This window comes from Chrysochloris asiatica, unplaced genomic scaffold (genome assembly GCF_000296735.1).
Source record: "Chrysochloris asiatica unplaced genomic scaffold, ChrAsi1.0 scaffold00046, whole genome shotgun sequence".
Taxonomy (NCBI): domain Eukaryota; kingdom Metazoa; phylum Chordata; class Mammalia; order Afrosoricida; family Chrysochloridae; genus Chrysochloris; species Chrysochloris asiatica.
Window position 1 is genome coordinate 7,504,283 of NW_006408564.1, and position 12,359 is coordinate 7,516,641.

The 12,359-nt window shown below is 36.6% G+C and overlaps 1 protein-coding gene across 3 annotated transcripts in view; it reads left to right on the forward strand.

The window, feature by feature from the left end:
- The window catches only part of SLMAP (sarcolemma associated protein), a 178,636-nt gene that overhangs the window by 150,199 nt on the left and 16,078 nt on the right, over positions 1 to 12,359 (forward strand). For all 3 annotated transcript variants that reach the window (XM_006862073.1, XM_006862072.1, XM_006862074.1), the window contains 2 exons: positions 9,670 to 9,792; positions 11,137 to 11,211. In XM_006862073.1, coding sequence (XP_006862135.1) covers positions 9,670 to 9,792; positions 11,137 to 11,211 — 198 coding nt within the window. The remainder of the gene's footprint in view (positions 1 to 9,669; positions 9,793 to 11,136; positions 11,212 to 12,359) is intronic.

The following is a 12,359-nucleotide window of genomic DNA, read 5'->3' on the forward strand; positions in this document are numbered from 1 at the left end:
GTGGAGGGGCAGTCTGTGAAAGTTTCTCTGTGGAGGAGTGTCTGTGCTTCTCTTTGGTCTGTTAGAATCTTCTGGTCCAAGACCCGGCGTTTGGGGCTATATATTGAGGCCCTAGTTTTACCCTGCATGACCCTACTGGGCCTAGTTGTACAGTGTGGTTAGCAAAGAGATTACCCACATTCTGTCAGGATTCTTAGGTCTGAGCAGCCGGGCCTTTTCTTTTCTTCCCTGTGGATATTAGCGATCACATGGCCCTTTGAGCCACCTTTAATCTCATTCTACTACCAAGGGAAGACCCTGAGGATTGCTGACCCAGGCAGCAATTGCCAACGTGTCCTTAAGTGTGGTCGTAGTTTCCAGGACTCCTACTGATCTGTACTCTTCTCAAGTGACCTGGGATGTTGATTAGACATGCTTTATTGTTAGTGTCATAGTATGAATGTAAGTTAATGTTTTCACAGTCCATAAATCTCATCTTGGATACAATATATACAACTTTTCTTAGAAATACAGTAAAGTTATTATGTACAATACTGATACTGAGAAAAATGTCAGAACTGCTGGACATTTGTGGGAACATAGAGAAACAGCAACAGTTAAGTTCAGATTGATTTATAATCAGCATTTGTGATTGTGTTAATTAAGTTGTTGTTAAGTGCCATTGAATTGGTTCTGACCTATAGCGACTCTGTTTAGGATTTCTGATGAAACAGCTGGTGAGCTTGAACCGCTGACCTTGCATTTCAAAGTGACTTTGCAGTCTAGCACATTAACCCACAACACCACACCAGGACTCTGTGTTAATTATACCCAATTATTATTGGTGCTTTTGTGGTTTTATGTGTAGTCTGTTAGATTTTTACTTTTCATCCTATTGCCTACCACAATGGTAGGTGTTAAGTAAAATTCATATGTTTGATGAATGAATTAATGGTAGTCTCCTTAGATCAAAGCTATAAAAGTAGGGAAACAACATTCTAGCTAAGAAGGTAAGAGTCAAAGAGCTCTGGGTTCAATCCCAGCTCTGTTATTTACTTGTAATATGATTGTACACAAATTACATAACTTCTCTGTGCTTTTGTTTCTTCAGTTGTCAAAAACTACTTCATAGGATTATTGTGAGACTATAAACACTGTATGCTAACAGTAAGGTCAGCCGTTCAAACCCACCAGCCACTCCTTGGAAACCCTCTACAGGGTCGCTATGAGTCAGAACCAACTCGACAACAGTGCTTATAAACTCCTTACCATTGTGTGTTGAGGTTATACTGTGCTGACCAACATATTAAAGACACCAGCAGTGATAATGATGGTTGTGATTAATAAAAGCAATCCTATCTGACACTGTTGAAGATATATAAGTAATTCTAAATTAATTAGAATGTTAAGAGAAATTGATGAAATGAGGATGGTCACTGTGAATTAATGATTATTGTAGTTAAAAAATGAGTGCATGGAGGTTTATTATACTATTCCTCTTTTGTGTATGTTTGAGATTTTATATAATAACAAGTTTTAAAAATCAGATCCATCTATGCCACAATCTTGAATATCATCAAAATTGCAATAAAAATTTAAAGAGAAGCTTTTTGAGTAAGTCCATTATACAATTTTAATTTATTTCAGCTTACTGTGAATACTGGTAAGGTAGAATTTATGTCTGGGAAGTGAGGGTTAAGGAAGAAAGAATGAAAGGGGGAAGTTGTGGGCATGAGAGAGCTTGGAAGTGGAGAGGGCATGAGACTATTACCCATCTGACACTGCCATCTGGTGAAAGTCAGAGAGTCAGGTCAGAGTTTCCCTAGCCTTGCTTTAAGTTAGGTGACAAAACAAAAGCAAACCCTCATAACCTTCTTAACAGTTTTGTATGATTTTCAGCTTTTGTTAGGTAAATATGTAGTATATTAATCAACAGCTACTGAAAGATTATTGCAGCTTGTTTTTTTTTTTGTTTTTTTTTTTAAACAGACTGTTAATTCAGTCAGTGATTAAATGTAGAGAAAAAATCAGCCAGTTAGAAGCAGGTATATTTATTTTTAGAGTTTCCAAGAAACCCTCACCATTGCTTTAATTGATAGCAGTGTTTGGCTTATTAATCCATTGTTTTTCTTTTTTAAGAGTTGTATAAATTCTTTAAAATGTTGTACACTGTGGTACTTAATTAGAAACATTTGGTTAATGCTTGGTCATGCATGGTTATGGTTTGTAATCTGTATAATTAGATTCAATAGGCTGACAGAAGTTTTCTTTTTTAAAGGAAGAGACTAAATTATTAGACCACAGTGTTAACCTTTAGAGCTGCAGAAAGGAGCTTCATTTAAGCAGCTCCATTATTTCCTCATTCATACCCTCTGCCTAGCTTCTTGATCCAGTATTTTTATGTCTTATCTCTTCTTTTTAATAAACAACTAAGCTTGATTTAGTATTATAATGTACCACTGTCCACTTTAGTCATCTAAAGGATTAGAAAAACAATCTAAAACATTAAATAACAACAAAAAAAAAATAAAGTAGATTAAATATGCACCATAAGTTGTTAATAAAATGATTATAGTAGATATATTTTTCCTGAAATATTGTTTTCAATCAATTTATGCTACTTCTGAAAGAGTAATAAAGATATGTCTTGACTCACACTTTCTACACTTCAAATTTAAAAAAAAGAATTGAATCCAGATGGTATCTAATACAGATTTGCTCTATTTAGGAAACTATGCCAGAGATTCCATTGGCTTCGAAGTTTTGTGAGATTTTTCTTGGGATTTGAGGTTTTTTAGCCAAGTTGGTGATAGAAGGGATACAGGTGATAAGAAGCCACTTCTGGTGAATTTTGTCTTTGGGAGTCAAAGGAAGGAGAATGTGTAAGTTTTTTGTTTTGGAGCTTATGGTAGAAAATCAATTTGAGCTTCAGAGAAGTATTATTTCAGATGGCCCTGAAAGTGTGTAACATATATGGCATATTCATGACAGAAAACTGATTCTGAAGCTGACCAAGATTCTAGATCACCTGCCAGCTTGCTGGACATAAAATGAAGACATGTTTTTTAAATGTTATAGTAGGGCCACAACCAACAAAATCTCCAGTGTGGCAAATATTGTAAGCCACATGACCCAGTTTCTTCAACAAATAAATTATAGAAAACAAACAAGCACTCAAATGCAAGGTCGGTTTGTACTGTAAGGGTTCAAGCTTAACCAGCCACTTCTCATAAACCCTATACAGGGTTGCTATAAGTCAGAATCGACTCAACAGCACTCAACAACAACAACAATCGGCAAAAAGGAGTCGTGGTATGACACTACAGGATAATGCACTGGACCACAAGGTCGGTGGTTCAAACTCATGATCTGCTCCTTGCAAACCCTATACAGGGTTGCCATGAGTTAGAACCGACTTGATGGCCCTTCACAACAACAACATAGGTTTAAAGAGGTGCAAAAGATGTATTAATGTAATATGTAAACCTTGTTTGGATCATTATTCAAACAATCCAACAGTAAAAGAAATTAGAGACAGTGGGAAAATTTGAATTCTGACTGAATACTTGCTATTAAGGGATTGTTGTTGTTGTTGTCAAGTGCCGTCGAGTTGATTCCAACCCATAGCGACCTGTATAGGGTTTCCAAGGGGCAGCTGGTTAGCTTGAACCACTGACCTTGCAGTTCAAATGGCTTTGCAATCTGGCGCATTAATCCATAGCCCCACACCAGGACTCTAAGTGATTACTTTTTTTTATTTTGATGTCACAATAGTATTTCATCTTTTTTTTATATATATTATGCATTTTTAGTTATTTCTTTTAGATATTGTGCGTGTGTGTGTTTATAAGATGAAAAGCTACACATTCCCTCCCAGAAAAGAAAATATCTTAAATCACAAGCTATATATATGGGTTGGGCTTGGAGATTGACAAGTATACTTAAACTTTATTCATCTGTTCATTTGAGTGTTTTGTAAGTTGACTTAATTATTATGCAGGAATCAGTAACTTCTAAATGATAGAATCAGACATATTTGGGAGAGGTTTATTGGATGAACAGAAGTTGGCTAGAGGCTTGTTAGGTGCCATTGGGTCGGTTCTGACTCAGGTCGACCTTATGCACAACAGAACACAACATTGCCTGGTCCTGTGCCATCCTCACAGATGTTGTGACGGTTGGGCCTATTGTTGCTGCCACTGTGTAAATCCATCTTGTTGGGGCTTCTTCCTCTTTTTCACCAGACCTCCCGCTTACCAAGCATGACATCTTTCTCCAGGGACTGGTTCTTGCTGATCACATGTCTGAAATGTGAGAGACGAAGTCTCACTGTTCTGGCTTCTAAGGAGCCTTCTGCCTGTACCTCTTCCAACACAGATCTGTTTATTCTTCTGGCAGTCCGTGGTACTTTAATATTCTTCTCCAACAACATAACTCAAATGATTTCATTCATCTGTGGTGTTCCATATTCACTGTCCAACTTTCATGTGCACGTGAGATGAGAGCCTAATTTGGAGGCTTAAGTAATCCTTGAGAGTCTAAACTAGGATGATGGCTGTGAAAGTTTAAAGGAAAGAACAAAATCCAGGGGAGGGGCTTATTATTGGCTTTATCCTTTCTCCCTTGGTAATCTCATCTAGAATCCATAGATCTGAAAAAACGAATATGGAAGACAAATGGGAGTCTGATCAAATTCATGCATTTGACTCTGAGTGACTGAAAAGATAGCAGTGTTCTTAAACACAGATTTTTATTTCTGGAAGCGGAGGAGCTGTGGATGGAAAAGCAAGGATAGCAGTTTGCCACATGCTGATCAGAAAGGGTGATGAATAGGTCTAGAGCCATGTATGTCTGTTGTCCCAGCATAATTATTAAAAGTGCTCCAGTAATACTCACAGGTATCCCAGTTACTTGGTCACTCTAGGAACCGGAGATGCAGCTGGAAGTGCAGGTCAGAAACTAGAACCAAAAACAAAAAACATTTTCATATATTTCTTAACCATTTCTTTGAACCTGCAGATACAGAGATAAGAGATACGAGGAGGCTGCAGTCTTATGGGAAAAAGAAAGCTGTTGCTAGTATCCTAAGTGTTTAATAAGTGATTGAAACATGGGGAGCCCAGCTAACTTCCTGGCCAGTGCCAGGGCTGCGGTAGAGCTATGGTCAGGAGGATAGGCTTTCCTAAGGAGGTGGTTGAAAGCTAGTGACAGTACAGTAAGAAGGTAAAAAGGATTATTTCTTTAAAACAGCACAAATTGAAATCATATTTAAAGTAGTCATAACATCGTCAGGAGGTGTCTTCGGTCTTCGTTTCTTTGGTTGTTGTAACAGAAATAGCACAAGTGAGCAGCTTTAACAAACAAATTTATTTTCTCACAGTTTAGAAGACTGGAAGCCTGAATTTAGGGTGCTGGCTCTTTTTGTTGGGGTAAAGCTCTCTCTTTTGGCTCTGGAGGAAGGTCTTATCTGGAAGAAGCCTCTCTTCAGCTTTTGTTCCTCAATTCTGTGGCGATCTTCACGACCTGACATGACTCCTGTCTCTTTTTGGTTTAAAGCTCAAAAGTGATTGACTTAAGATACACCTTACATGGATATGGCCTCGTTAGCATAATAAATAAAACTCTTTTCCCAAATTGATTATATACACAAGTATAGGGGTTAACGTCTACAACACATTTGGGGGAACACAATTTAATCCATTGCAGGAATGAAGTGTGAAAGAGTGCAGGTGTTGTGCAAAGTAGGCAATATGGGCAAATGTGGTGAAATGATAAAACGGTCATATAGAAGTCAGTAGCAGTTTGGGAATTCTCTGAATCGAGGTAGAAGGTGGTAGGGGCAGGGGACGGGGAGAGATTTATAGAGAAAGAAAAGAACAGTAGAGCGGACAAGTAGTCAACAAACAATACAACTGTACAACAGAACCAGGCTAGTCAGAATGGGTGACAGTGGGATGAAACTCAAAATACAAGGCTGTTGCTGCCCAGGTTAAATCCACAGGCTGACCTGGGCCTATCTTGCATGGCTGCATATCCTGCTGTGGAGAATTCTTTCCCCATTGTGAAGGCTGTTCTCATAAACCAAACCTACAACTTCAGAGTAATTGTGTACCCTCCTGGCCACACCTCAGCAAAATCACTAATGTCAGTTAATGAAATGACAGAGGTGAGCACATTAGCTACCAGCCAGACTAGAACTTGAGAAGAAATGCTTTGATTTAACCCTTTATCAAGTGATTCAAAGTGCTTCAAGCACATTAGAGCAAAGGTCAAAATTTAAGTTGAATCTCCAGTCACTCTTCTGAAGATATTTGTTGACACTAAATTAATTAGTTGCCATTTAGATATTTTGTGTGCCAGGACTGGTTAATTTAGTATATTCTTGTGTGATATGGATCTCTTTGCAGGATTTAGCAGTGGTCTGAGAAAAGCTGGCCTAGATTCTCCATGGGACCATGTGTGTTAAGGGGAAAACAGATTCTATTCATCTTGCTACCTCACTATAACTTCTAAAAATCATTTATTTTCATCCGACTTTTACATCTAAATGAGAAGGAGTTGGCACAGTAAGACTTTCATTGCACTTCATCTAAACACTTTTCATCAGTACAGATCACAGAACTTTCCCACAGTTGTGAAGTAGATTAATACAAAAGAGCAGACCCATGCCACAATAAACTAAGAATTCATTTTCCCGCAGCATCTTAGGAAATACAATGAACTCTTGATCAACGTTAGCACAAAGACAGTTCTCATTGGTCTTTGGTAAAAATTTGGCATCTGGATTTCTGGAAAGAGGATCTATACTGTAATTACTTGATTAGGTAGAATATAGTTATTTGTACTTATATCAAACTTGATTTGTTAAAACTTTTTTATTTGGTATCTACTTTTATGATTGAATACTGTGCAGTTTGTGTGTTTACATTATTTGATTCATAACATCTTATTTGCTGTAATTAAAATACAGACCCTTCTCATTATGTGGCCCAAAGAACTAATTTGGAAATAGTAGATCCAAATAATAGTATTTTATTTATTATTTGGAGGCCTGGTGTGGTGCTGTGGGTTAATGTGCCAGACTGCAAAGCCATTTAAACTGCAGGGTTGGCAGTTTAGCTCACCAGCTGCTCCTAGGAAACCCTAGACAGGGTCACTGTGGGTCGGAATAGACTCGACGGCACTTCACAACAACAACAACAATTTATTCTTTATTATTATTTTATTTATTTGTTAGTATTAAACTGATAGGGTTAGTGTAACTCGTTATTGCCTAGCTCATATCCAGTCTCTTGAAACATAATTATTTACCATAAAATTTGTTCCAGTCCTATTTATTTTGAAATGTCTCATTGTTTTCTGCAATATCACTGATCTAAGGGAGTGTTTATATATGATTTGTCATTTATAAAAAGACTTCTTTCCTTGAAGCAAAACAAAATTTTAGTCTTTTAATTGTTATATTAACTCACTTATGATTATGTTTATTTGAGATCTGGCTATATATTATTCCTTATACAAATCTTTGGTTACCTGATATATTAATCAGGTAGTTAAGTGCCTACTATTTTTTTAGTATTGTATTAGACATCTGGTATGGATGTTGCATATGTATGAAACATTTGTGTTTCATATTTGTCACTAAAAAGAAAACAATGACAGGAATCCTCCTATTTTTAGAGAAGAAATAAGAATTGGTTGTTTAAACAGCATGCCACGTAATTCCTATGTTGTAACTAAAGAAGTACCGTGATGAATGGGAAAGGCAATTGAGTAGCAACTCTGCTACTTTCAAGCAATGTAAGCATGTGTAAGTCGTTTCAGACTTGATAGCAACTAATAACAATAATCAAATTATTAGCATAGAGCAGTGCTTCTCAACATGGGGCAATTCTATATCCCACTCCCACCCCCAGGGGACATTTGGCAATGCTGGGAGACCAGTTGGTTATGACTCCTGGGGGTAGACAATGCTGCTGTCATCCTTCAATGCACATACAGCCCCACAGCAAAAAATTATCTAGCCTAAAATGTCAATAGTGCTAAGATTGGAAAACTTGAACGTAGAGCTAGGAAACTATTCTAGAATTGTATGTTGATATTGTTTTGCTAAACTCTTGAAAATAAGAAGTAGGTATCATGTCACTTCCCTCTTAAATGCCCTTAAAAATAATACATTGCCATACGTAATGGCTATTCTAGAGATGGAGCGGGGGAGTGCGCTAATAGGACCTTTTGCAGATTCCATTGTGTAGTATTTAAAGAGTTGTGAGCTGGGCTTCCAACCAGTTCATTCTGGTTTGACGTCCTGCTGAAAATTTGCGTTTCTAACAAGTTGCCAAGAGATGCTTAATGCTACTGGTTAGGGACCAATTCTGAGACCCTCCAATAGAGTAGTGGTTCTCAATTACTATACATAAAAATCACTTCAGGATCTTGTGAAAATATAGATTCTGATTCAGGATAGCTGGGGTGGAATCATTAACATTGCCTGGGAATTTGTTATAAATGCAAATTCTCAGCAGGGGCTTGGCTTGGCCCTAGAAAGGAATTGGTTGTGAGAGAAGTTTTTTGGTTGCTGTGACAATACCCCTCCCTGCCGCTACATAATGTCTTTCTCACTATGAAACCTTTTGACTAGAGAAGATGAATTCAGAATCAAAATGTGTGACTGGGAAAATAGGCATAATCTAAGAGTTTAAAAAAATACACATATAGTATCGAAGACCTATTGTAATTATCTTGTGAAAAGTTAGTCTTAGCTCTTTTTTTAATGGGTTCAAGTAGTTATGACTGAAGTACATGTAAGTCAAAGTAATAGTCAAATAGAATGCACTAGAGGAATGTATGCTATTTAATTCTGTATTTGGTGTACTGGTGTGGCACAAATGTAGACTGCAAACTGTATGGTCGGATTTTGAACCCTATACAGGGTCACTATGAGTCAGCACTGATGGGGCAGCACTTAACAACAATAATCCTATGTTTATTTCAGGCAGTGTTCGTGAAGTAGCAGAAAATTTTAATGCAATGACAGATGACCATAGTGGTTGAAAAGAAAAGCTTTTAGGGGAGGGGAGAATATTTAAGTTTTATGGCTCAATCTCATTTATTTCATTAAAAGCGTTTTGGCTAAATCATGGAATCATTCAGCAAATATTTATTTGTTATATATTTGGTGTTAGGGAAACAGTCATGACAAAGTTGGCATAGTCCCTGACCAGATGGAGTTTTTATTTTATATCCCAAAACTGGAAAGTTTGTGCAAAAATGATTTTTCTTGAAGAAAAGTTTAATTTTGTTTTTCCATTTCCAGTGAAGTTGCAAGTGAAATTTTTCTGACTTATTATCAGGAAAATTCAAAATTGATGAAGAATAGCATTTTGCCCATCTCACTGGATTTCAAGCCTTACATAACTTCTATATGAGTAAAATATATATAACTCAGTATATATTAATATGTATTTTACAGTACCATTGCCACTAAATACTAACGTTTGTTAACTATATTTGTGTTCTTTCTCTAAGTTAAAATGCTTACTATAATTTGCTTCTAAGTTTTATTTAATTCAGTTGTGCTGTATTGTTTAACAATGCATGTCTAAACATAAAAGAGACTGCTGGTCTTTGGTTTGAGAGATTTTAGTGTGATACTAACTCTTGCTTTTAAAATAAACATGTTTTTGTCAGATGACTTACAGGGTGCACAGTCAGAAATTGAGACAAAACAAGAAATTCAGCATCTTCGCAAGGAATTGATTGAAGCCCAGGAACTAGCTAGAACAAGTAAACAAAAATGCTTTGAGCTTCAAGGTGAGATCAAGATTGTTTTGATTCTCTAGGGGACTTGTCGAAGCAACATGATATAGCTGAATAGCCCCAAACTTGGAGTCCAAAGAAATAGTACTTGTATCTTCCTCTAGATCTACAACTTTATTAGATATGTGATCTTGGGAAATTCACTTAACCTTGCTGAACTTCTTCATAACATTGCTATAAGATAAGTAAGGCCTGTATCAATGACTCCTATTGGCATTGTAGGATAAGCCCTGGACTGCGAACCACAGGGTCTGCCTGTCAAACCCACCAGCTCCTCCTTGGAAACTATACAGGGTTACTATGAGTCGGAACTAACTTGATAACACTTCCCAACAACAAATACCAACACAAGGCCTTAATTGTAATTACATATTAAGCAGTGAGCCAATTAAAGGGGAAAAAATGTATTTAAATTTCCAAATTTGAATTATACTTGTTAGATACTCAGTATAAGATAAGAGGAAGTGATGGTTCCTGTGATTTTGTAGTATATTTATCAATAAATGGGAAGAACCAGGCAAGGTTAAGATACAGTATAGAATTTCCTAATGTGTCCACAGCTTTCTTTTCTCAGAGCTCACTTACCTGTAATGAGCTACAGCTTTTGTAGCAGGTGAAGTCTGTGCTGTTCCCTAGAGCACAAGTCTCCATGTGATTCATGTGTAATTACCCAGTTGCAGTAGATCCGCACCTTCAGCGAGTTTTAGAATGAGGAGAAAATGAATGGCCTAGGGAGTCCTTCTGTACACTTTAAGATGACCTTCCTAACCATGAAGAGGATTCACAACTGAGGAGGAACTAAAAACTTCCTGTACTACTTCCTTCGGTTTCTGCTTCTTGAAAACAATTAGAATTGGTATTCACTTTAACTTGAACCTTTTGGAGGACCCAAGCTTATTTAGTTAGTTAGAATGAAAATAAAAAAATTCTACCTATAAATTTTTAAGTGTCAGCCAGCAGTTACTTACTTGTCAGTGTCTACTGTGTGCTTGACGCTAAGCATGAAGATTTTAGTCTGTTTTTTAAGCTTGAGCTCAAAACATTTTTTAAGTTATTTGGTAATAGCTGTTAAGAATGCTTCTTTTATGAAGAATAGCAAATATTCATGGTGATGCAAGGGCTAGAAAACTCTTGCTAAATTGAATAGATTATTTTTAAAACAACTATATTGTGATCCTAAAATCTTTAAACTATCTAACTGTTAATAATAATACTTATTACCTAACCATTGTTTCCTTCAAGAATCTTATAGGAGAGCGTTTCTTAGAAATTTCCAGCTATTCAGTTCTGAATATTGAATTAATCACAAAACTAGATATACTGTGTTTCCACTTTTAGCTCTTTTGGAAGAAGAAAGAAAAGCTTATCGAAATCAAGTTGAAGAATCCACGAAACAAATACAGGTTCTTCAAGGTACGGAATACTCCCAAGTGTGTCTGAGATTGTTACCATTTGTTTTTGCTTTTAGTGACTGAAATGGAATGGAAAGTAAGAATGCAGAGGGACTCCATTTTTCATGGTTTTGGGTTTTCCCTAGAACCTGAGATTATACATGGTCTTGGTGTGGGACTTTTCCATTTTTTAAAGAAGATACAAGCAAAGGCTCCCTAGTACTCCAGTATTAGGCTGTTGTTGCAGGATGACCAGAAAAACCCCTGTTACTTGTCATGTTTTATCCCTGATGTTATGAGACTAGCATTGTAAAAGGCCCAAGGGAGATATTTCAAAGTAAAATGCTTCCAACAGATTTCATTTGCCTTCATAGCAAAGAAGGAGCTGGTGTTGATTTAAAATTTTAGTTTGAGAAATAGAATGAGAAGAAATTAAATAGTCGAGTAATCACAGTTCAAGAAAAAAAAAAAAAATGAGGACTCATTATTTGTCTTAAAACATCCCAGAGAAATTCCAATCTTTTGAGTCTTCTTTTTTTAATTTTTGAGTGACACACTTGAGTTATTTAAAATTTTGGATTGTATAGCAATGAAATTAAAATGTAGGGAGTATGCTGTATGTGTTTTTTAGATTGAAAACTCTTTAAACCTTTATTATACTTATTAGTTTATAATATGCATTTGTTTAAGGAACTCTGGTAGCATTGTGGGTTATGTGTTGGGCATAATAGCAAGCTTAGCAGTTCGAATCCACCAACAGCTCCATGGGAGAAAGATGAAGCTTTCTGTTCTGTAAAAATTTACAGCCTTGGAAACCCTTTACAGGCTCACAGCAGCAGCAGTACATTAGTTTATATAAATATGATTTGAATCTTTATTACCATTGTATACTATGTATGAGCAATGTTCCTTAAAGATTCTGTGCCATAGTGCTGCCTTTTGTCTTAAAGCTGTTTTGCCCAGGCATCATTGAGTGCCTCTGGTATCAGCATGCATATTTCAGGACTGTAAACAAGTCCTAGTCATTTTGTCTCTGGCCATTATATTTGTCAGATTTTGAACCTGCTCCCCCTTAATCTTTCCTACAGTCTTAAAAAGCAACTTTCATATGGCAAGGATCCCATGTATGTCAGAGTTGAACTGCACTCCATAGAGTTTTCTCAATGATGA